The sequence below is a fragment of the Labrus mixtus genome, chromosome 21, assembly GCF_963584025.1.
Source record: "Labrus mixtus chromosome 21, fLabMix1.1, whole genome shotgun sequence".
NCBI classification, from domain to species: Eukaryota; Metazoa; Chordata; class Actinopteri; order Labriformes; family Labridae; genus Labrus; species Labrus mixtus.
The window spans coordinates 21870219-21895326 of record NC_083632.1 but is presented as its reverse complement, the minus strand read 5'-3'; the positions used below and the strand labels follow the sequence as shown (position 1 = coordinate 21895326).

Genomic DNA, 25108 nt, shown 5'->3' with positions numbered 1-25108 from the left:
CTACTATTATAACTTATGAAAGCTTTCTCATTAAACACAATTATTTTGAGGGGTTTATATAATATAGTCTAAAAACTGACATGTTAATGTACACTGAATATTCAGATGTTGTAGCTTGTTAAAATGCAGTTAATTTCAGGAACTTATCTCCAGTCTATAATAAAGAATCACATCTGATAAACTGAATGTATGATTTGTGTGTACAAACTGGAACGTAGCTAACCTAAAGTGGAGTTAAAAATATCTATTGCCTGATACATATAATATAAACATAAACAGGAAATATTCACTGGGCCTATTCAAAGTCTTCATGTAGATTTGTCAACAAAGCAAAGAATAAGTGTAATGGTTAGTATGGTTAATGATTGACAACTGGTTATCTGACATGTCTATTGCTGTTACTGTGTACAGTATACTATTTGTATATTATTGTGTATATAACTTGTGTTTTTATGTTATTCTGTGTATCTGTGTGCTGTTCTATCCTTTGGTGTTACCTGCTGCTGGAATCTGAATTTCCTGAGGGAACCTTCCCAAGGGATTAATAAAGTTCCTAGCTATCCTATCTATTTACAGTGTACAAACAAAATATATATATTGTATTTCTTTCAATAGTAAAAACAAAAACATCTCGCAGTCAAACAAGTTGGTTTGTGTGGTAAAAGCCTGATAAGTCTTTTATCCAATGAAAACATCAAAACATTTCCTCGTGATAAGACTGAAGGTATAATTGGCCAATCAACAGTTTACCTCCTTGATAGGCGGGTTCTATTTGATTGACAGCAATACTATCAAATAAATCATAGGCTCTCAACAGTCTGACCAATAGAAACGCCGTAGTCCAGATTTTGGCATATCGTCGTGAGCCAATCACGATACTTCTTGGGGTGACGCATCCACCCATCAGCTGTTTTTGTTTTGCTGTGTGGATATTGGAAGTTAATAACATCAAAACAGCAGCGTCGACTCACTTAGCGGAACAGTTCATGTTTGTATCTCGTTTAGGGTTAAGGTTAGAGGTTCGAGATTAACCACTCGGTGTTGTGTGTGTGTGTGTGTCTCTTGAGTCAGACTGGCCGGACATTCCTCTCCCTGAAGAGTGTGAGCGTGGCGCTTGGAGTCGGGGGAGAAGAGGAGGGGAAGCGGGTTCCGGCGGGGATCGACCCGAGCCCGAGGCCTCCGACCCTCGACCGGCGAGAGAAGAGGGAATACATCGGCTCGGATGGAGTTCGAGGAAGACCCGGATGGCCCTGTTGTGCACCGAGGCTTCGTCTGTGCCTCGTTTAACCAGGACACCACGTAAGCGACCTGCGGGCCCCTGCATGAACTCAATCTCCACCATGCACCTGACTGTTGCATAATTATTTGCAGTCGTATTACACTACTCTTGTTTAATATTCTGTCCATTTGCAAAATCGCAAACAAAGCAGCTGTATGTGTGTCCAAAATGAAACCGTCTGTATGCTTCATTAAAACTTGCAGATTAGTTCCAAGCAGCTGAAAGTGAAGTAGGCCACTGTGTTAATCTTTAAGGCCTGTTGCACATTAAACTAGACAGTTTAACCAAACTAGACTACTGGCTGTTGTGTAATAAGACAGGTTCATTAGAAAACATGCCTCATTTATAGAGTCTAATGCAACTTTTCATGACATCAACTTACATGGAAAACTGCAAGTAAATACTTTAAACAGGAAGGGCATCTGTGGTATCATCTGGTGGTATGGAAACATAATTAAACAGCCAGTTTCTTCATCATTTTTTGCCCCCCTTAATGATTTGACTACCGAATGCTAAGTGACCATAAGAGACCCTAAATGACTACCATACGTGTTTAGTTACAGGTGCTTCCCCCTTCATTAAATACATCCTGTAATTGTAAAACCAACCAGGTGGCCCAACGGTTAGCACCCTTCTTTGTCAAACTTCTGCCATGTAAAGATAAGACAAGTGTACTTGGGGGCAATTAATAGATTTCAATGCAAGCTGTGTTGTCATAACAAGATAAGATGGATTAGTCACATATGGCTGCCGCCTCAGATCAGGTAAACTATAGATTTGACTGGTGACTGCTACATTCTAGTATTATAATATGACTGATGGTTCAGTTATCAGACGTAATCACAAATGTATCATGTAAGTATGATGAAGCTAAGAATTAAAGAGACACACACTGTAGCATCTGTGAAAATGTTTTAAAGCTCATGTTGTTTTGCAAGTTATTGTTCATTAGCGATTACAGGAAAGAGTTTCTAAGATGACTTTACAGCAACAAAAGGTTGACATTATGTGTATCAGGTTGTTGTGTGCAAGTCGTTGATGTGACAGCAAACAACATGCAGCAGAGTGCAAATAAAGTACTTCAGAATCTTTTTTTAAAGTTACTGTAATTACAGTAGTCTGATGTTATTTTTAACCTTAGCAGTGGTGGGCGCGTCTGGTGAAATAATCTCTTGTGTGTTTTTTTTATCACAGTTCTCTGTCAGTGGGCACAAAGACGGGCTACAGGCTCTTCTCAGTCACTGCTGCGGACAAACTGGACTGTATCCATGAGGGGGGTAAGAATCTCACCGTACATCACATGTTGTCAAATTACAGAAATATACATGGTAGTCACAAGTTGACTGACTCCCCTGCACAGTCATATCTTCAACAAACAATAGGACATGATTGAGGGCTTACAGTAAGTATGCTGTATCCAGTCATGCAAACAGTAAGTGACAAAGCAGCATCCCCGCCCTGAGGTGTCATGGCAAAAGTGTAATAGAAGTGTTATGTTAGCTGTGGTCAGGAAGAATTGGAGAGAGGCCACAGCTGCATACAGAGTCAAACAAAGGGAGTTGTCGTTTTTCCTTATCCCCATAGCAACAAAGAAGGAGAAAGTGTGTAGAGTCGGTTTGAGGAAGTGTGAGCTCAAAAGTTCTCTTTGTTCGGAGACTGACAGTTTACCTGATAACAGTGAGGCAAAATAGTTACTGACAAAGATACCACATTTGCCTTTGAAATGCTTCAGTGTAAATGTGTATTACATGTGTGAGTGTAGAGTATATTCACAGAGTGAAAGCATGAAATAAATGTCTCTCCCTTGTCCCTTTGCCCTTTGTCCCCAGTGGAGTGTCCAGAGGTATATATAGTGGAGCGGCTTTTCTCCAGCAGTCTGGTGGTAGTGGTCAGTCTGTCCATGCCTCGGCGAATGAACGTCTACCACTTTAAGAAAGGTACCGAGATTTGTAACTACAGCTACTCCAACAACATCCTCTCCGTCAGGCTCAACAGACTGGTAAGAGCAGGAAGTACAGCTTTTCTTTCCCTGTAATCCTCGTGGTAATTCTGTTTTTTGATTAATTTTTTTACATTTCCTTGTCTCGTCTGTCGCCGTCGTCTTAGCGACTGGTGGTGTGCCTGGAGGAATCGATGTACATCCACAACATCAAAGACATGAAACTACTCAAGACCCTGCTCAACACACCTACAAATCCCTCAGGTACCATCGAGCTGTTACATCTCTACTGTATGCAGACAAACAGTGTGTATGTAAAGTGTCCACTTTGAGCAAACTTGTTGTATTTTCTTTGATTGAAAGCTATATGTTCCTATTGATAAATAGATGCTACTATGACTACCAGGGACTTTTAAAGGGATACTGTTCATTTCTGGGACTAATGACTAATGCTTTAACGGCGACATAAACGTAAAAAAAAAAATGGACGCATTAACATTAGTTGTAGATAAAAATCTGTTTGAAGATTACTAGAAGCTACTGGTCAAACCACATCAAGACCAGCTGTAGCAGTTAAAGCATCATTACATTTAATTGCTTATGAATGTGACTTTGTATCGAAAAAAGTAAGAATGTTTTATTTCTACAATTCATTTATCAGGCGCTTTTATCCAAAGCGACGTACGTCAGAGTGTAAGTACAACACAAGCAAGGATCTACAGTAGAAAAGAGGAAACAACGTCAGGAAGTGCAAACAAATAGCTTTAAAGGGATACTTCACCCATTTGCATTAATCTTTGTATCATTAGAAACCTGGTGGTATTTTTGAATGGTCGTGCATCCCGCCCTCATTTTCCCCTGAGATGGGAAGTCTGAAAAGAAGCTTCCAGTGAAGCAAAATGACAATTTTTGTGTCACTGGAAGCTGTTGCGGTTAGTGGTGTGAAACTACAACACTAGTTCCTCATATTTTCAACCACTGAAGCTACAAACGAATCACAGATCAGTGGGTGGGACCTCCCACTCGAAACTTCGAAACTTAAGTCCGATCGGACGCAGGTGCTGACAGGCAAAGCACAACATCAACAGCTGTTCTTGAGAGTTCTTATCGGCATCAAAACCATCCTTAAAATCGTCATTATCAAACAAAACCATCGTCATCATCATCATCATCATTAATATCATTTAGTGCATAGGGGTTCATGAAAGAGCTGGGTCTTTAGCTTTTTCTTAAAGGTGCAGAGGGACTCTGCAGATTCATTTCTTCATTAAGAAGAAGTGTAACTTTAGAGCTACTTGCCAGGGTCTTGTTATAAATAAATTAAACTCAGCTGCTGTAGTACTTGGAAAATCTGTAAAGAAATATGATTTTAATTTAATTTGATGTTTATTTAACAAGAAAACTTCATTTAGATTTAGAAAGAGTGTCATGTCCAAGACAGGCAGCAGCACATTTGAACACAGCTACAGACATACAGCACTTCAAACAAAAGAGTACAAAAATAATGAGGTTCAATCTAGGACAACATTTGTGTAAAAAAAAAAAAAAAAGCATGCATTGGTTCTTTTCAATTTTGGAGTTGTCATTGGTCTAGAAGCAGCATATGAGGAGAATGATAGATCAAGAAGACAGATAATTACAACAGTGGCTCTACTGTTGAGCAACTGGAACAGGAATCAGATTCAGGTTTACTGATAAGAAGGTTTACACATTCAAGGAAAATGTCAACAATGAACATAGAAGTAGAAAATAAAAATGTAGAAAGCTAGCACCGTCATACTGTCAGGAGGGGACTTATATAGAATAAGATGGAATATAAATGTACAAATATATAATACAAAATATGCTAAGTAGAAAGCTGTACAGCTGTGCTTGATGGTGAGTGCAAGCCAAACTTTTTTGACTGGGGTGGCCCCCACTTATCATATCTTCTGTCACTACTTACATTAATGTATCAAATAAATCTTATACAATTGTGTGTCATTTTCTCAATAATTCAGTCTTCATCCTGTAACTCTTTTAACGATCAAAAACATGTATTTCCAAATCACCAGTTAAAGTATTAACAAAATGTAACGGGCAGTGAAATGAAAAGGAAGCATCCTGTTGTAATACAGCCCAAAAAGTCCCAGCCAATCATAGTTCAGGATTTTGGGCCGTTGGCCAATCATGGCTCTTCCCCCTGGTGCAAATATCTTACAGTATGAAGGTTAAAGCAAATATTGGTCCATTAGGTGTTTGGAAGAGAAATAAGTATTTCCCATCATCCTCCTCTGTGCCCCCCTGCAGGTCTCTGCGCTCTCTCTGTAAACCACAGTAACTCGTTCCTGGCGTACCCCGGCAGTGCCACCATCGGAGAGATCACCGTTTATGATGCCAACAACCTGGTGAGGAGCATTGAACTCTAACAAATAATTTTTAAAAATGTAGCTGTTTTCATTCCTCATTTCATCAGAAGGACTTTTTTGCCCCCTTTTAGACTACCCTGACCCTGATCCAGGCCCATGACAGTCCCCTGGCAGCCCTCGCCTTCAACTCCTCCGGAACCAAACTGGCCAGTGCTTCAGAGAAGGTAACAACTTCTATCCGTTTTATCCCCCCTTCTCTCTCTTTTTTTCTTCCACCAGCTGCCTTCTCACCACGTTCTCCTCCTCAGGGCACCGTCATCAGAGTCTTCAGCGTTCCTGAAGGACAGAAACTGTTTGAATTCCGTCGAGGGATGAAAAGGTCAGCACTTATTAACAAATAGACAGCAGACAAGGTGTTTGATGGTGATTGTATGTTGGATTAAAAAATGGCTTCTGACAGGAAGGTGTGCAGTTTGATAACCCCCCATGTTAGTGTTTATGTAAGTAAGATACTCTTGTAGCCATTGGTGTTAGTTGTGTATGCACTGTAGAGCTCTTTAGGCTTTTTATGCCGTTAGGATAGGATAGAGTCGGAAACTGGGGAGAGAGAGAGTAGAGAAGATAGATAGATAGATAGATAGATAGATAGATAGATAGATACTTTATTGATCCCGAGGGACATTCAAAGCATCCAGTAGCAGGTTACAAAGACGTACATGACATGAAACATTTGTTACAAATGAACCACAAAACCGACCCCCCCCCCTCCCTCCCATATATACATATTAACCTGAAAAAAAGATTTAAAGAATACCTCTAGATGAATCAAACTTAAACTGTGCAATTAAAAATAGACTTATAGAAGAAATGTACAGAACCCATGCAGGGATAAAAATATATGTAATTTAAACAAGAACCTAAAAACAGTTGAGGAAAAAATCTGTAATTAGACCTGAATATAAAAAAAAAAAAAAAAAGTGTTGACCTTCTGAAGTTGTGTTGTTTATATATGTACAGCAATGTTTAAAAAGAAGATAGTGCAGAGTTATCAAAAATAGACATTAAATAACAGAGAATGACGCACAGGAAAGGAGCTGCAGGTCAGAGTAGAATCCAGGCCGTCCACAGGGCGTGCAAAATAACCGCTAGGCCAGCCAGCGCAGCAGGCAATTTATTATATTAAAAAAGAATGTTGTTAAGTAAGTTGAAGTCGCCCAACATCCAAACACCAATAAATAAATCAGATGGAAAGAGAAGGATACTGGGTGCTCACAGTGGCAGGGTTGTAACTCCAGGTGAATGCTGGGAACTTTTGAAATCTGAAAACTAAACTCAAGAAGAAGGGAAGCCTCAGGGCTTTCTATAAACACTTTATCACGAGCCAAGGAGGTAGTTAAAAATGTCTTTTACTTAATGAGGGAGGTTATCTAAAAAGAATCAACAAACAGGAAGAAATGCAGACCAGTTTCAGCCTGTGTCTTCTTCTGGGCATGGATGTGTCAAGACGGCCTGGGTAAGTTAGCATCAAAGCATCATTTCAAGGTTAGTTGCTGCTCCTCCTGCTCTGACAAGAGAACATTTTAAGAAAGGTAATTGTGGCCGTTGTAGATCTGTAAACAGTCTTTCTAGTCATTTCACTTCAAACAAATGAAATCAATTGGACGGCCTGTTTACTGCCTACCTGTGTCCACTCTGACCATGCTCTCTTCAGGTGAAGTCTTCCTGAAGCTGCAGAAAACAAGTCGTTTGAGAGGGTTGAACTATAAGTGGAAAACAGCACGTTCATGTTTTTATTTTTATTATAGCTTCCTCTTGCTTGTTCTCCTCCAGCTTTAATCATCACTCTTTGGTTTCTTTAACCGTCTTTTCTCCGTGTGTTTCAGATATGTGAGCATCAGCTCGTTGTCCTTCAGCACAGACGCTCAGTTCCTGTGCGCCTCGAGCAACACTGAGACGGTTCATATCTTTAAACTGGAGCAGCACAGCCCCAGGTAAACACACACACACAGTTTGTTGTTGTTGTTTTTTCTTGATGACAGTAGAAGTCAGAGCTTTATTCCCATTGATCCCATAATGGATGAATTGATTTACCAGCTTAGATACAATATCTGAACTGTTTAATCATAAACACAAATTTAAAGCATGTTCATCCTTGAGTCCAAAAACCACAACACAACCATGATATTTTATTTGATATAGAATAGAATAGATGTTTATTTCCATTTGCACAGGTACAGGACAGTACAGGTACATTGGAATTGTTGTGCGTTTCTCCCTGAGTCAGCTTCTACAAAAAAGGTTAAATTATATATAAAATAGAATAACATAAGAAAAAAAAAGAGTAGAAAAGTACAAATAAAATAATAAAAAAATAAGTTGTAGTAACAGCTAAGTAAAATAAAATAAACTGTACAGAAGCTATACACTGTATTAAAGAAAAAATATAATACAAAAAAATAACAAAGGGGAACACTGTACAATGAAATGAAAATATAAATATGTTTTCTACATCTCTTATTGCACCTGAGGTTATTGCACACATATTTTTCACATTATATAATGACACTGTTTTTTGTTTTTTAGGTTAATATTGCACATACATTATATTAATTTATTTCCTCCTTTTCCTTTTTATGAATAAGTCAACGTAACATTATAAAGACATGGTAGATGTTGTTGTCCAAAGAAACTAACAACAGGAGATGTTGTCTCTGTGTTGGAAAGGATTTTACTTCCGTCCTTCTTTAAACCTTGTGTGGTTCAGAGAAGGACAATGCATGCATTTGTCCTGAACCCTGTGCTCTACTTCTGATGTAAAACAATGCATTCATTTGTTGCTATAAAAGAAAAAAACCCATCTGGTTAACCAAAAACAAAATCACATTTTAAAGAGAGTCATAACATGCAGTATCTTTGCACCTTTTAACCTTTATGGACCGCTTCTTGTTCTTCTTCCAGTCAAGAGGAGGAGTCTCCTACATGGTCAGCGTATATGGGCAAAATGTTCACAGCAGCCAGCACCTACCTTCCCGCCCAGGTGTCTGACATGATGCACCAGGACCGAGCCTTTGCCACTGTCAGACTCAACATGTTTGGCTTGAAGAATATCTGCGCCCTGGCTACGTAAGACAGAACAAGTGAAAGACAAGAGAGGGATGTTTTTTTTCTGCCTCGAGTCATTCATAATCTTGTGTTTGTTTTGTCTGTCAGGATCCAGAAGCTCCCTCGCCTGCTGGTGGCGTCCTCAGACGGGTTTCTTTACATTTATAATGTCGATCCACAGGATGGAGGCGAGTGCGTCCTGGTTCAAAAACACAGGTGTGTGTGTCTCTTATAGGGCTGAATCATGTACAAATGTCTGCATGTAAACAATATGGCATAACTGAAAAAATGGAAGGCAAGGCAAGTTTATTCATATAGCACATTTCAACAACAGACAATTCAAAGTGCTTCACACAAGACATCAAAAGCATCATGACAGAGGAAAGAAAAGAAACATTAAAATAGAAAATTTAAAAATCACTGAAATTATTAAATCTGAAAATATGTTCAAATACAAATAATTCAAATGAAATTAATTGAAATAAATCAAGTAGAAATATAAAAAGAGTTAAAAGTTACAGTGCAGAGTTAAAGTTTAAAATCTTATTAAAGCTGTTTAATGAAAGGCTGTAAACAGGTGTGTCTTCAACCTGGATTTAAAAGAGCTGAGAGTTTCAGCAGGAAGGGATTTTTTTATTTATAGTCTGAACAGACTGAACTTATGTGTTTGTGATGGTATCTATCATGAGTTTGGTGTAACAGTGATGTGTGCTCTGCTCCTGCAGGTTGTTTGACTCCAGCGAGGAGCAGGTGGAGGAAAGTGAAGAGGAGAAACAGGAGGATGTCTCTCCCCAACCAGCCAGCCAATCATATGCCGCCACTGTGGCTCTCCCTTCAACGCCTCCTTCCTCCACTACTCTCATGGGTACGATGTCCTGAATAATTCCAGATGAAAAAGCTGATGAAAAGATATTCCACTAGCCTCGTCTACTAGATACTTGACTTGAACTCCTTTCAACCTACGATGCTTTAAATGATTCAAGCTTTCATACTACATGGATAACGCTTTAAATATTGTATTGGGCTCTATTACCTGAATTTAGATGGGTCGTGTTTAAAAATGTAAAAAAAAAAAAAAATACGTCAAATAATCATTTGTTTTACATATGAAGGGTTGGTGGGGAGAAGGCAATTTTAAAATGTCATTGTTTAAGCCAATCAGCAGCAGGAAAAACTCTTTTATGTGTTATTTCTAGTATGCACCTATAAAAACTACCCAAAGTACATTTAAAGTTTGTTCAGATCCAACACAAGATGGCCGTCACCATAAGGGTTCAAAAGTCTTCTTTTCCCCCTTCATTTCTTCCCAGGTTACTCTGAGGACGGCGGCGCCCAGAAGGGGGAGATCTTCCCGGAGCACGAGTTCGCCGAGAGCCCCGTGTGTCTCGACGACGAGAACGAATTCCCTCCAGTCGGCAACTAGAGTAACTGACCAAACCCCGCCTCCTCTTGTTAAACATCCACATCCCTGAATAAGATTCAGACTTATACTTGTTTCAAGCAGGGATTGGGGGTGGAATAATATTCCTGTGTTGAGATATGTTGTGGTGACCTCGCTCTTCCACATGTAAACCCTGCTGGCCTAGGGTCACATGTCGCCAAGATGTTACTTCCTGATGTTCCTGTATTTGCATCCCTGTCTCTTTTTTTCGGAAGAGTTAAGATTTAAAAATAAAAACACTAAAATAGAGTGGGAGGTCCACTCATGATTAAAACAGAACATCTCTTTATAAGACAGATTCAAAGACTCTCAAAGAGTCCCACTGCTAAATTCCGCATGATACCATTAAAGCTCCTGTGAGGATTATGACTGACTGAAACGAATACCGACACTTCTTCATGACCTTCTAAAGCAAACAAGACTAATTATTACTTTGTTGTTATTGTTAACTGAAGCTGCTGCTGGACGCCTTTTTTAAACACATTCAGAGGTAACCACTCTCAATGAGTGATACATCTGACTGCTCAAAGACAGCAGGAGAGACTTTCACATGTACATGACAAAATCAGCATAGGAGTAAACCGCTGCAAATTATTTTCATGGTTGCATTCAGGTGAGCGTGTGTTTGGTCCAGTATCAGTGAGCAGACTGAATGTAACGAGGTGGTCGTGAATGTTGAGGAAATCACTAAGACTTGACTCCACACAATAAGACTCAGTTGACTCAGATGGCTTACGTTGATGAAAGTTTAAACATAAGAAGAATACTCATGAGGAGACATGATTCAACATCACACTTCTGTACTCGTGTCTTGCTCAATCACATCTGCAGAACTTTTCAAAAGGCATCGCATATATCCTAAAAGACATTACCATGATCAGGGTCGTGCCACCTAGACTAATCTGTGACGTCTATAACACTGGAGCAGACAATAAGTCTACCAAACATCCTTACAGATATCAGGAAAGACAGTTGACACTTTCCAAGCTGTCCTTGGTGTTCTAATAACAACTGAACTCTGTCAGGTCTGTCTGACATTAGAGAACAGTGAATAAACCTAATGATGTCTGTACATTATAATCTAAATAACTACAGATTCCACCACAGTGAAGACAGCAGGTTACTGTGGCCAAACTAGGGTCCAGACTGACAAACAAAATCTCTTAGGATAGATGCTTCAAGTCCTCATACGAGCTTTTTCAAAGAAGCCAAATGCAATCACAGAAGTCAAATTTTCAAACAGAAAAATGTGTTTTCCGGCACAAAAACAAATCTAAAAAAATCTATCAAAAGTGCATTTTCATCAATCTAGCGTTGAAATTTCTGAGCTTCAAAACGGGCATTAAATGTGTCCCACCTCTACAAGGAGGAGCAGCAGTTCCCTTCAAGAAGGAAAAAATAAATGTTTTGGATGTGACACTTTATAAGTCATGATGCAGTATGTATTTTATGACGTGCAGACGCAGCTGTCATACTAACCATGGTGGAGATAGACGAGTAGTAACAAATGTAAGCTTCTAATTTATCTTGAAGGTTTGTCTGTCCGAGGAGGAGGAGCAGTCAGCAGCTGAATGTGAAAAGCTTCATGTTAAGACGGATGTGACAAAAGTCCTTTCATTTCAGTGATAAATCCTGGAGACCTTTTGATGCTGAATTCAGTTTTGTTAAAACATGAAAGTCATTTTTACTTTGTTGTATTAAATATAAGTATTACACGTCGACGCATAGACTTCCCATGCGTGCATATGTATTGAGGATTTGTACTGTGTGTATAATGTATATATAACATTTATAAATAGTACTGTTGTAATAAAGTAACATGGTAATACCATTTGACTTGCCAAAAGGTGGCGCTGATAGGACACCCCGACGCTGCATTGAGCTGTTTAAACCAGAGACTCATTAAAGCTGAGACATTATTCAACCTGTGCAATGTGTTGTTATTTCAACAAATGCTTTATGGTAATAATCAAATGTTGTGTTGTGTGTCATTTAATGTCCAACCAGATTATAAGTGTAAACAATCTGAGAGTTTCCCCCCCAAAGCTTTAGTTATTCATGGCATTACATTTGACTATGACTTTGATTAAACTGTAACAATCTTCCCCTCACTGAAACATAGACATCACATCATCAAAGCTGGGCTGTCTGGACCTTTTTGACCTCTTCCTGTTTGTCTCTTTCTGCATCTGGACATTGAACCTCCCAAACAAAATGCTCTACAAACAACCAGTGGAGCACGTCAAACGGGAACATCTGTCAACACATCTGTTTGTTTAGATGAGCTCTCCTCTCTCTCGTTGTGTTTGCGTGTGTGTGTTTTTTTTTTTTTCATCAGCCCAGCGTGCTGCAGCGGCAGACAGCGTGTCCAGGGTCACAGCAGGGCGCCGCTGAATCGTCTGTGCTGTAATCTGCTGTGGACACGGACTCGTCTGTTGCGATGTCCCATAATAACTCCTCCCTCCTGCGGGCGATCCTAAGCGCTGCCGCCTGGTACTCCGGTGTCTGGACCTGCAGAGGGGTTTCCTCGGCCTCGTCATGCTCAAGATCAAATATCAACGGCGGGTCATGGAGCTGCTGCCTCCCTGATGCACCACCACATGCCTCCGCTGCACCTGCACAACAGTTTACATTTTACAAGAACCATTGTGACAAACCACATAAACTCAACAAACAGCCACTGATGCACCGTTTCAGTGAGGCCTTACGCACGCAATAAGTTCAATGTTCACTCAGAAATATCATGTTTCTTCATTTAATTTAGACAAACAAACATTTCCAACTGCATCCCATTGACCTGTCTCATTGACATGTGGTAAAAAAAAACCTGTGTCCCTTCCTGGTACATCACCCAACAGTGACACACCTGGAACATTTAAAGGGTTCCTAATCAACCCATGTGCACTGCCCCCTGCTGTTCACAAACAACAAAAACAAATGCAAAACAACAAATAACCAGAAAATGGCTGCTACAACCATCTTTCATAAACAGTCCTTACAAAACTGTCAATAATTGTTGTACTAATGTAATCACAATGTGACCCATATTGTCTATTATCAGCTTTAATACAAAACATAATTTATCAACATATTACTGATTTAATGACAAAGTAACCTCAATTATAGCATCACTAATCATTAGTAAACATTATCCAGTATGTAACACATATTCCATTGTTTGTTAACAGCAAATTATTATAAAGTAAAGAAACTTTCATTTCACTGTTTATTAATGATGCTTGTTTTAAAGTTACCAAACAAAAAAAATTTGTTTCTTATATTAGCCTTTAATAAATGTGCTTGCCAACACTGATATAATATTCATTTGGTCTTTATTGAAGGTATTCATATTTATGCAGCTTGATGCTTGTCTGTGAAAATGAAACTGATGACTATTTAAGTAATGCTCAAAAAACAACACAGGCTGGTTGGCTGTTTGACATGCAAGATGTCATGCATCAATCATTGTGGTTATGCAGCAAAACAGCAGCTTCAGTTCCAGTAATAACATGACTGACCTGCAAAATATAGTAAGGCTGGTTTTGCACACATGTGACCTTTATTTTACCTGTGATGTAGAAAGCTTTGTGTTTCCCTGCTCGAACTGTCTGCAGGTCACCAAACCTGCCGGCAGCACCGCTGTTTGGATGGAAGAGAAACTACGAGAAAAAAAGACAACAGCTCATCTCTGCAACTCGGTGTTTATCAGAATCGACATTACAGGAAAAAAAAAAAAGTGAATACATCGAATCAAAAAGTTTGTACCTCATGACCCGCCTCTTCACCGTGCAGGAGGATGTTTGTAGCATCAATTCCATCGATGCGTCTGTCTGAGGGGGGAGTTACTCTCGCCAGGGAGAGGAGAGTTGGGAAGATGTCCAAACCACTGCCAGAGCGTAAATGAGATAAGTGTTTTTTTTCTGTTAAAGTGGAGATATCTACAAATGTTCCATATCTTATACAACTGACAATTAGGAGAGAGAAAACAGAAGAATGAAAGTCTTACACAGCCAGCATGGACTATAGCCAGGCTAGTTGCTCTTTGACACTGTGCTTTGAGCTAAATGCTAACGATACAAGCACACAACAATAATAATAATAATAATAATAATAATAATAATAATAACAACAAATTGATGTTGAGTATTGACCATGTTATCCATGTGCAAATTAGCACAAAGACCAGTCACAATCAGAATCAGATTAAACTATGTAGGTCATGCGTATGAGTATACATGCTCTATTTGTACAGACAGAAATATACTAAACATTTTTAACACAGCATATGTAACCAGTTTGCTTATTTATACAGGAGGTAGATGGTTCAAAAATAAATGCAATATGTACTGTATAAATAAACAGTAGATCCATGTGTTGTGTATAGTTCAGTGTTGCTAAAGATGTACTGTTTACATACTGAGAATAGGGTGCACTAAAGCAGCGTGAACAAAAAATAAATATTTAGAATAAAATGTTTTGTAGGTAATCGTTTCTAACCAATACATTTATTTAGGGAAATATTAAAATGTTGACCTGAATATGGTACAATATGTAAAATCAGGGAGTCATTGAAGTGATTCCAATTATCTAAACCCACTTTCATGGCAATCTACCAAACAGTTGTCTCGATATATTTCATAATGGTCTCTAAATCTGGACTTAGTTAAACAGGGTTTGACCCTCTGAGTCCACATATGTACACATGGTTTAAAAAGTGCATCTGTGGGTCAGATGGGGAGTACCTGAGCAGGGCGGAGCTGGTGGTGTTAGCAGGGATCCGCCCCGGCCAATAAGCCACTGTTGGAACCCTGTGGCCTCCCTCCCAGGTGGTGCGCTTAGCTGAGCCTCCACCTATCACACAGGAAAAAGGTGACTTTGGGAACATAGGGATTCACAACAAGTGTACAGTTACCCAGGCTAATAATGTGTATTTGGAACAATCGCTTCCCTTCATATTGCATGCCTTATTTTGTATACCTCTGCTGGTCTGCCACTTCCCTTTGTATGGTCCTACACTTCCTGCATACTGGCACTTCACTTCCCATGGACCGTTGTCACCTAAACACAACACACTTAATAATATTAATAATGTATTTATTGCTGAGATAACAGTTACACTGACAGTGTTAAACAACAGATGTAATGAATCCATCATACCAGTGAACCAGATGAGAGTATTGTCTGTCTCATCAGCTGCGCTCTTTACTGCCCAGACCAGGTTGTCCATCTCTCGCAGGCTGGCAGAGTACACGTCTGTGATGGTAGCATCTTGAGGGGGTGGAGGGGCCAGGGGAACATGCATGTGAGCTAACGCTAAGTACAGGAGGTAGGGCTGTCCTCGCTCCCTGCAAAGATAGGTTTTCTGAATGTCTGTCAACATATGAGGACATTGTCATGTCCAGCTCTGTGTCTTAGGTTATGTTTTCATTTCTACTTGTATTATTTCCTGTTTTGGGTCATTGACCTCTCCTCTCCTTTCAGATCCTTCACTTCCTGCCCTCATGTGCCCCGTTCCCTGTTCCCTTTTTTTGGATTCTGTCTACTTGTCAAAAGTAAAGACTGTTTTTTTCCCTTACCAAGGACTGTGTTTTGAGTCGTGCTTTTGAGTTCAATCACCTGTGGTTCTGTTACAGACATGCAGCCTCTTCACATAATTTTATGCTCAGAGCTTTCGCACTAAAATGCGGTGAAGCTGGAAATTCTACGAGAATATACGACTGTGACGGAGCGGCTCCGTCACTGACTGCAGTCAGCGCACACACGCTGACACACGCTGACACACACTCACACACGCTGACACACACACATCCGCCAAACTTTTCCCTCTGCCAGTGCGCCTATAATCATACAGTCAATCACACCATCATCCTCCTTTCCCTCTCAGTTTCATAGCGCGATTAAGGGTGCACACTTGAGAGCTCTATTTTTGGTTTCATACATATATATATATATAGAGAGTCATAGCGGTATTACCGTTGGTGCGTTTCATGCGCGCCGCTGTGTCCCGTTTGGGTGCCAAACAGAGTGGGCCCAGTTCCGCATTCTAAATAGGCGGATGGGGCGCACATTGGTAATCACGTGATTGATTGGGTAATTAAATGTTTGGTTGCAATGTATCGCCACAGATACATTAGCGAGGTGTTAATAAAATATGGATGAAAATGGGTAATTTAGCGATGAGTAGACCATATGAATTTAACCAGTTATAAATTGCTCATTCGTGAGAAAGTGTGTTTTGTGTAAAATGTTATGCAATTCATAACGCCCAGTGGGAGGGGCTTCTTGCTTTTAAAAGATGGCTGCTTACTGCTTATGGTTACAGGGAAGGTAACATGTTACAGCGAGAGTTCATTTTTTTTTGGAAGTACCGTTTGTTTGTTTTTGTTTGGTTTTCTGTTTTTGCATTTTTTCATGTTTGTAAATAGCTATCACTGCACTTTGGGAGGCCGGCAGAAAATAAAAACACTTCACTTACAGTCTACGACTACGCCTGTTTTTAAGTTTCGGGTGGATTGCCAGAGGACCCCGTCACATATGGTGTCAGAAGTGGGATGGCTAGTCGCAAGAAGCTAATCCGGCCCCAAAAGCAGCGCACAGGACTACAGTCCCAGCGGCGAGAGCAGTTGGAGGAAGCAGCTGCCAAGGCTGACCCGGCTTGGGACACAGTGGCAACTTCGACAGAGGAGGACGATGAGGAGTACAGGCCTTGGCAGGTCCCAGCAGCTCCTAAAGGCCCAGTGTCTGCAGGTGAAGCAGGAGGAGAACTGGTGGCTATGATGAGAGACTTTTTGGCATCACAGCAAAGGAGAGAGGAGGGCCTGTTGGCAGAGATCCAAGGCCTGAGGGCTTCTCTTCCAGGGCCCGAGCAGCCTTATCAACCAGGGCCCCAGTCCCGACAGACTCTTGCACCACGGGGGCAGAACAGGCCAGCCCATGTCACAACTCCAAGTACAGCCACTGCGAGCAGCCCAAGATTCGAGCTGCCTACCCCAGCACCCCGGCGAGGACATCAGGATTCAGCAGCTGAGTATCCTTCTTTTCCGTCGCAGGATACCAGCAGTCGACCTGAACAGCCGAGGCCAGAGTGGAGGCCCTACCAAGACCCCAAAATTCCACAATATCAGATGGGGGAAGACATTGAGAACTATCTGCTGAGATTTGAGCGAATTGCCAAGACCTGGAAATGGCCAGAGAGTGAGTGGGCCTGCCGCCTCGTTCCACTGCTGACTGGTAAGGCACTGGAGGCCTACACTGCGATGGATGAGGAGATGGCTCACTGCTACACTGACTTAAGAGCAGCCCTGCTCATAAAATTTGACATCTCTCCAGAGACGTATCGGCAGCAGTTCCGTGCCACCGCTGTGCCCTCTGGTGAGAACCCCACCGAGACCTACCACCGCCTGAAGGGACTCTACCGACGCTGGATCCGGCCCGAGCAGCACACCAAGGAGGAGATTGGGGAAGCCGTCGTCTTGGAGCAGCTACTCCGGGTACTTCCGACGGAGGTGAGGACCTGGGTGAAGGAGCACGAGCCAGTCGAGGGACTCTCAGCTGCCCGGCTGGCGCTACAGTACCTGAATGCCCGGAGAGGTGTACCAGCTCCACGTGTCTCCAATGCACCAGTGCCACGTTTCACCAGTCTACCCCCCCGACCAGCTTTCCAGCATCCGCAGTCACGACCTACAAGGGGAGAGAGACACCAAGAACCTTCAGGTGACACTATCTCTGCCCCAAACCAACGAGGATCGGGTAAGGACCTTGTTTGCTTCTATTGCCAGCAGCCAGGCCACAAAGCTTCTGTGTGTCCCGTACGCAAAGCTAAGGTCACCGGCGCTTGTTATGCACCCCGGTCAGAAATGGGCCCCGAGGCGGACCTGGAGGTGAAAACGCGACATAAAACTGTTACCATCAGTGGTCAACGCGTGACAGCCCTGTTAGACTCAGGTAGCTACATGTCACTGGTTAAAAGTGCTCTGGTGCCAGTAGGCAGTGTGGACTACCGCAGGCAGGCGGACATTTTGTGTGTTCATGGAGACAGGCACCTCTATCCCAAAACTGAACTAATGGTGATCATTGATGAACAATCTTACCTACTGACTGTTGGGGTTGTAGAGCATCTGCCTGTTGATGCCATCTTGGGTTGGGACTTGCCTGTGTTAATGGACTTGTTACAGGATAAAGAACTGTCAGAGCAAAGTGACTCTGGAAAAAAGGGAGAACTGAATGTGCAATTGTCTTGTCCTGTAATCACCAGAGCCCAAGCGAAAGCTGGTGTCCAACCACTCCCAGACCTCGACAGTAGTCTGTGTGAGGGTGGCACTAAGGGGCCAAGAAAATCCCGTCGCCAGCGACGCTTTGAGAAACAGCTAAAGCTAGCTCAACCAGACCGACAGATTGTGCTGTGTGATGACATGTGGAATGTGCCTGACAATATTTCAGTGTTACAAAGGGAAGATGCTACTTTGCAACCATTGTTTGCCAAAGTAGTCAAGGACACCAGTGGGGATTGTGTGGGGAAGGAGATGTTCATTGTTGACAATGATGTGCTGTATTGTGTTTGTAATGAAGACAAACGTCTTGTGATCCCAGCTAGTTGTAGGGTCCTTGTCATGCACCTAGCACACACACTCCCATGGGCAGGACACCTTGGTCGCCACAAAACCTACATCCGTGTCAGTTCACGTTTTTTTTGGCCTTCCATGTACACCGACATTCAGAAATATTGCACCACATGCCCTACATGCCAGAAAACATGCACTGCCCGCAAATCTGACCGAGCTTTTCTGCAGCCTCTCCCTGTCATCTCCACACCATTCCGCAGGATTGCCATGGACATCGTGGGCCCTCTGGTGAAAAGCAGCGGAGGTCATCAGTACATCCTGGTCATCTGTGATTATGCAACGCGGTTTCCAGAGGCTTTTCCCCTTCGCACCATCACTGCTCCAGCGGTAGTGCGTGCGTTGGTCCAGCTTTTCTCCAGGGTGGGAATACCAGACGAGATCCTCACTGATCAGGGGACCAACTTTACCTCCAGACTCATGCAGCTCCTCTGTAAGCAGCTGGGCATTAATGCAATCAAGACCACGCCATACCACCCACAGACAGACGGTTTGGTTGAGAGGTTTAACCAGACGCTGAAGAGGATGCTCCGGAAGTTTGTTGACGACACAGGGAAGGACTGGGATCGCTGGCTGCCATTCCTGCTGTTTGCATACCGGGAGGTTCCTCAAGCTTCGACAGGTTTTTCTCCATTTGAGCTCCTGTATGGCTGGGATATACAAGGACCCTTGGATCTACTTCGTAAGGGTTGGGAGGCTCCATCAACCACTACTAACGACAGAGGGGTGATCCAGTTTGTGCTGGAGATGAGGGAGCGACTCGTTAAATACCAGGAGGAGGCAGAGGTCAATCTGCGAGAGGCCCAGAAGAGTCAGAAGACTTGGTACGACCAACAGGCTCGACATCGGGAGTTCCAGCCTGACCAGAAAGTTCTGCTGCTTCTTCCTTCATCCAACAGCAAGCTCCTGGCAAAATGGCAAGGCCCATACACCATCTCCCGCAAGATGGGCCCGGTCACCTATGAGGTTTACCATCCTGAGAAGAAACGACCGAAACAGACCTACCATGTCAACCTTCTCAAAGAGTGGAAGGAGCGACCAGTGGCTTCTACAGGGATGGCTTTGCTGGTAAGAGAAGTGGACCTTGAGGAAGAAGAACAGACGGGTCCAGAAACTCAAGCAACGCCTGTCTCTCCTGTATTGGTACACCTGGCCCCAGAACGAGCATCACAGCTGCTGCAGGTCTTCCAGGAGGCTTCTTCTCTGTTTGCTGCCAATCCAGGGAAAACCACTGTGGTTGAGCATGTCATCCGACTGAAAGAGGGACAAGCAATTCGCCAACGTCCCTACCGAGTCCCGCAAAATCTGGTGGAGAAACTGAAACAAGAGGTAGAAGAAATGCTCAGACTGGGTGTGATCGAGCCATCCAACTCCGAGTGGTGCAGTCCGGTGGTCATCGTCTTCAAAAAGGACGGGTCCCTCCGCATCTGCATTGACTTCAGGAAACTCAATTCCATCTCTCAGTTTGATGCCTACCCAATGCCAAGGATCGATGACCTGCTGGAACAGATTGGAGCAGCAAAGTTCATCACCACGTTGGACCTGTGTAAAGGGTACTGGCAAGTGCCCCTTGAAGAGTCGAGCCGACCGTACACAGCGTTCCGAACACCAGCTGGTCTCTTCCAGTTCACGGTGATGCCCTTCGGTCTTCATGGAGCTCCCGCCACCTTCCAGAGACTGATGGACAGAGTCCTCCAGGATTGTGGACATTGCAGCGCCGCCTATCTGGACGATGTGGTCATCTACAGCAATACCTGGGAAGATCATATACAGCATCTGTCCCTGGTTCTTGGGAAAATCCAGCAGGCTGGGCTGACCCTCAATCCCTCAAAGTGTGAGTGGGCACGGCAAGAGACAAGGTACCTGGGTTACCTACTGGGCCGAGGAGAGGTGCGACCTCAAGTGGATAAGGTTGAAGCTATCCAGAAATGCCCTCGACCTCGCACCAAGAAGGAGGTACGGTCTTTCCTGGGTTTGGCTGGCTGGTACAGGAGATTTGTGCCCCAATTTGCAACGATTGCTGCACCGATCACGGCACTCACCAGCAAGGACCAGAGAAATCCTGTTACCTGGTCAGATGACTGCGAAACAGCTTTCAGCACCCTGAAAGCCCACCTGTGCTCTTCCCCTGTTCTCAAAAGTCCAGACTTCAACCGACGATTCCTGGTACAGGTGGATGCCTCTGCAGTTGGTCTTGGAGCAGTTCTGGCCCAAGGAGATCCAGGAGAAGAGCATCCAATTCTGTACCTGAGCCGCAAGCTTCAGCCACGGGAGACCAGGTATTCCACGGTGGAGAAGGAGGGCCTGGCCATTAAGTGGGGATTGGAAAGTCTGCGGTACTATCTACTTGGACGGGAGTTTGATCTTGAAACGGACCACAGAGCTCTGACCTGGATCAACTCAATGAAGGACCACAACAGTCGCCTGACCAGATGGTATCTTTCACTCCAGCCGTTCAAGTTCACCATCCGACACCGATCGGGAACGTCCAATGTGGTGGCTGACTACCTTTCCAGGTTGCCGCACATCGTCAACCTCCGGGAGGAGGGGGATGATGTGACGGAGCGGCTCCGTCACTGACTGCAGTCAGCGCACACACGCTGACACACGCTGACACACACTCACACACGCTGACACACACACATCCGCCAAACTTTTCCCTCTGCCAGTGCGCCTATAATCATACAGTCAATCACACCATCATCCTCCTTTCCCTCTCAGTTTCATAGCGCGATTAAGGGTGCACACTTGAGAGCTCTATTTTTGGTTTCATACATATATATATATATAGTCATAGCGGTATTACCGTTGGTGCGTTTCATGCGCGCCGCTGTGTCCCGTTTGGGTGCCAAACAGAGTGGGCCCAGTTCCGCATTCTAAATAGGCGGATGGGGCGCACATTGGTAATCACGTGATTGATCGGGTAATTAAATGTTTGGTTGCAATGTATCGCCACAGATACATTAGCGAGGTGTTAATAAAATATGGATGAAAATGGGTAATTTAGCGATGAGTAGACCATATGAATTTAACCAGTTATAAATTGCTCATTCGTGAGAAAGTGTGTTTTGTGTAAAATGTTATGCAATTCATAACGCCCAGTGGGAGGGGCTTCTTGCTTTTAAAAGATGGCTGCTTACTGCTTTCAGGCAGTTGAGGATGGTTACAGGGAAGGTAACATGTTACAGCGAGAGTTCATTTTTTTTTGGAAGTACCGTTTGTTTGTTTTTGTTTGTTTTTCTGTTTTTGCATTTTTTCATGTTTGTAAATAGCTATCACTGCACTTTGGGAGGCCGGCAGAAAATAAAAACACTTCACTTACAGTCTGCGACTACGCCTGTTTTTAAGTTTCGGGTGGATTGCCAGAGGACCCCGTCACAACGACCCAAAAAAACAACAAAAAACAAAACACAGAAGCACACATGTCTCACAGTGATTAAAATAACAAAATAAACAACTCTATCTTTCTTAACTGCTCATTGGTTGGCTTGCGAGCATGCAGCGCTGGATTGGCTGGTTTTAAAGTTTTTCACAGCTGTAAAAAAAAATGTTTATACATATATGTTATATTAATTCTTCACATAACAAACACAGAACAAGACAGCACAGACGTAACCAAATTACTGAAGGAAAAATATATATATATTAAAAAAAAACAAAAAAAAAAACAATAACATACATGGGTCGCAATAACATATATCATATCAGATACAATCTTATCTACCTACATTACATGTCAAAGGGAAAAACATGACTATGATGTATTTTTGAAGCTAAAGTGTGGGCATAAATGTATTTATATTAATGTTAAGGTTTCTGTGTGGTATTCACTGGGTATGAAAGTGCACATAGGAACGTTTGTGCTTCATGCTCCCATTTCTTTTGTATTAGTAGGAACTTTCTTAACCACAGCTTTGAAACGGCTTCAGTCTGCATACTTCTGGGTCTTGACAGATCACATGACTGATAACCGCTGCAACAGTTCACATGACCCTGTGCTATAACACGAAGGTCTGATTTTCAGTGAGATGCAAAGAGCTGTCCTCCTCTGCCTCAAAGAAAGCCTGTGTGAAGATTTGGAAAGTTCATGAAATGTGTTCTAACTGGTTAAAACCACAAAATATGCCAAATGAAACCCTCCTGTACTGGATCCAACTGGCATTATGTTTGCTGTATATTTCTTTGTATCAGTGCTAACTTAGGCTGTTACAGATTGCACAGTAACAGACTATGTTTACTGTTGGTGTTCTACAAGGTTGAGGCACGACTCCTTCAGGGGAAGGCTGACTTGACTTTTAGTTGCATTTTTCATTTTGCTTAAAATTAAAATGCAAAATTAAAATTACCAACGTTACTTGACGAGAGAAACAACACACTTACACAAAAGAGATGTTTTTTTCCCCACTATATTAACAGCACCCGTTTGATGCGAACACACTGTTTGACTTGATAAAGCTGTGCTTATGCCCCAAAGCTTTAGGACCATCTGTATGCATTCTCAGAGTATTTGCATTGCTGTGGTCTGTAAACGTCAACTATAGAGAAGTCAAACAGAACCGTTCCCCTTTAACCAACACGCTTTCCTCTGATCTCATGCAGAAATGCAACTTAAAATCTTCAAATGCATATGGATACAAGTACCAAATGTGGTATGTTGTCAGTTGTACAATGACTTAGACCATTGTTTTCAACTGCTCAAACCCTGGCATCACAAAACACAACATAGAAGGTAGTCAAACAAACAGCACCTCTCTGCACACAACAGATGATAACCCATATATTTAACATATACAGCTTTGTATTTGTTTTCCCCTATTCTAAACCAGCAGAACAAAATGTACACTCTCTCTTCTTCTTTTGTCATTTAATGGCGGTTAGCAACCAGCATTAGGGTGGATCTTTTTGAGCAGGCTACCATCACACAGGCTAAGGGTATTTTATTGGACACGTCCCATGTATTGCACTCTGAATATGTTTTATTGAACTCAGGGAGAAGGTACAGGGTTCCTCTGTGTAAATACAACCGCTTTAAAAACTCACTAGTTCCTTTTTCAGTTAAGCTCATTAATGAGCAAAAAATAGAAGAGGAACGGAAAACCAGGAGGCCCCCAATGTACCGATAACTGTAGACATGTTGAAACTGTCTGGAGTGGCATGTGTACATGTGCACAGTGTGCATGCGTCTGTGACTGTAGGAGTGAGTGTGTGTGTACTGTAGCACGGAGAAGTTAAATGTTTTACATTGTAATTACTGTTTTTATGTTGTCTTTGATGTATTGTCCATGCAGCGATTTCCCAGCATCCTAGACAAATTTCTCCTTAGAATAAAGAAACCTTGACCTTGATTACCGCAACCTACTGCGCTGAAGTGTGAATAAATGACCTCACTACTGCACTCGAATGCATCATAGGAATTAAATGTCCTTTGCCACAACTTTTTTTCCCAGGTACTCGTCTGAGACCCACTGAAAACAGATCCAAGTCCCACCAGTTGAGAACCACAGACTTAGACATATGACTTACAGCCAGAGCAGCTCCTTGACATAAAATGAATTCAAACATGCAAACACAATTTTGTTCTATTAGTGTAGCAGAGGAATTTAAAAAATATATATGTTAACAACAGCCTGTTTAAAATCACTGATTGTACTTTGAATACGGTTTGTGTTTACAGATGTATTGTATACCTTGCATTGCGTATCATCTTGGTTGCAGCAGATTGGTATTGCTCGGTCAGTGTCCACAGGTCAAGCGGCTGCTCCACAATACTTCTGTTTTCAATCAGAGGAAGGCCCACTTTGGAGTAACAGCCTGCATGTGCGCGCCTTTGAAATCTAGAGCACGAGAATAACAGAGCATCAAAACGTTAAAATCTTTTATTGGTGCCGAGTAGTTTCCAGATGATTTGTGTTTGGTTAGGGCTCCCTTTACACATAAATATTAAACATGCAGCCATTCACCATACAGAGTTTTACTTTGGGATCAAGTAAGTGAGTTTATATTAAAATACTAAATAAGTACCAAGGTGAGATGTTTACAAAGGTAAACTAGTGAATCCCTTGGATATGTAAATAGAGCAACTCTGACAACAGCATGAAAAGGTCATATATATTAGGAGCCACACCTCATCACCTGCGGCCCATATGTTACACATGGAAGGCAGTGAGGCAAATCGTATCCTGGTGTGTCGGTACAGCCCATGTCGTTACTGTAAGGGATACCCAAGTAGTAGTCAAAACCTGTTCAAGAGAAAATAAACATGATGTGCATATTCATCAACACAACTATAGTTACTTGTTGAAAGCATGAGAACATTTGACAGAGAGAGCTGAATAATGTTTGGACTGTGCCATAAGCTAATACTCATACACAAACACAAAT

At 42.3% G+C, this 25108-nt stretch overlaps 2 protein-coding genes across 2 annotated transcripts in view; one reads left to right on the top strand and one right to left on the bottom strand.

Annotated features, from left to right (window-relative positions):
* Positions 1-872: 872 nt before the first annotated feature.
* LOC132955824 (WD repeat domain phosphoinositide-interacting protein 1-like) lies at positions 873-12033 on the top strand. Its single transcript, XM_061028872.1, has 12 exons — positions 873-1299; positions 2474-2556; positions 3109-3278; positions 3386-3482; positions 5508-5605; positions 5698-5790; positions 5875-5945; positions 7450-7557; positions 8525-8689; positions 8777-8884; positions 9394-9533; positions 9979-12033. The coding sequence occupies exons 1-12, from the start codon at positions 1223-1225 to the stop codon at positions 10089-10091; spliced, it is 1323 nt and encodes a 440-aa protein (XP_060884855.1). The 5' UTR covers positions 873-1222; the 3' UTR covers positions 10092-12033.
* arsg (arylsulfatase G) overlaps positions 11856-25108 on the bottom strand; it is a 19413-nt gene continuing 6160 nt past the window's right edge. The window contains exons 4-11 of the mRNA XM_061028871.1: positions 24852-24966; positions 24415-24561; positions 15267-15454; positions 15087-15167; positions 14852-14960; positions 13875-13995; positions 13678-13768; positions 11856-12724 (exon numbers count right to left, since the gene is read on the bottom strand). Coding sequence (XP_060884854.1) covers positions 12444-12724; positions 13678-13768; positions 13875-13995; positions 14852-14960; positions 15087-15167; positions 15267-15454; positions 24415-24561; positions 24852-24966 — 1133 coding nt within the window. The 3' untranslated portion in view covers positions 11856-12443. The remainder of the gene's footprint in view (positions 12725-13677; positions 13769-13874; positions 13996-14851; positions 14961-15086; positions 15168-15266; positions 15455-24414; positions 24562-24851; positions 24967-25108) is intronic.

Excerpts from the sequence above, each read along its gene's own strand:
- LOC132955824 (XM_061028872.1), top strand. The coding sequence starts at position 1,223 with ATGGAGTTCGAGGAAGACCCGGATGGCCCTGTTGTGCACCGAGGCTTC. Across the intron at positions 2,557-3,108 it reads GGACTGTATCCATGAGGGGG|TGGAGTGTCCAGAGGTATAT; the intron begins GTAAGAATCTCA and ends CTTTGTCCCCAG. Across the intron at positions 8,690-8,776 it reads AATATCTGCGCCCTGGCTAC|GATCCAGAAGCTCCCTCGCC; the intron begins GTAAGACAGAAC and ends TTTGTCTGTCAG.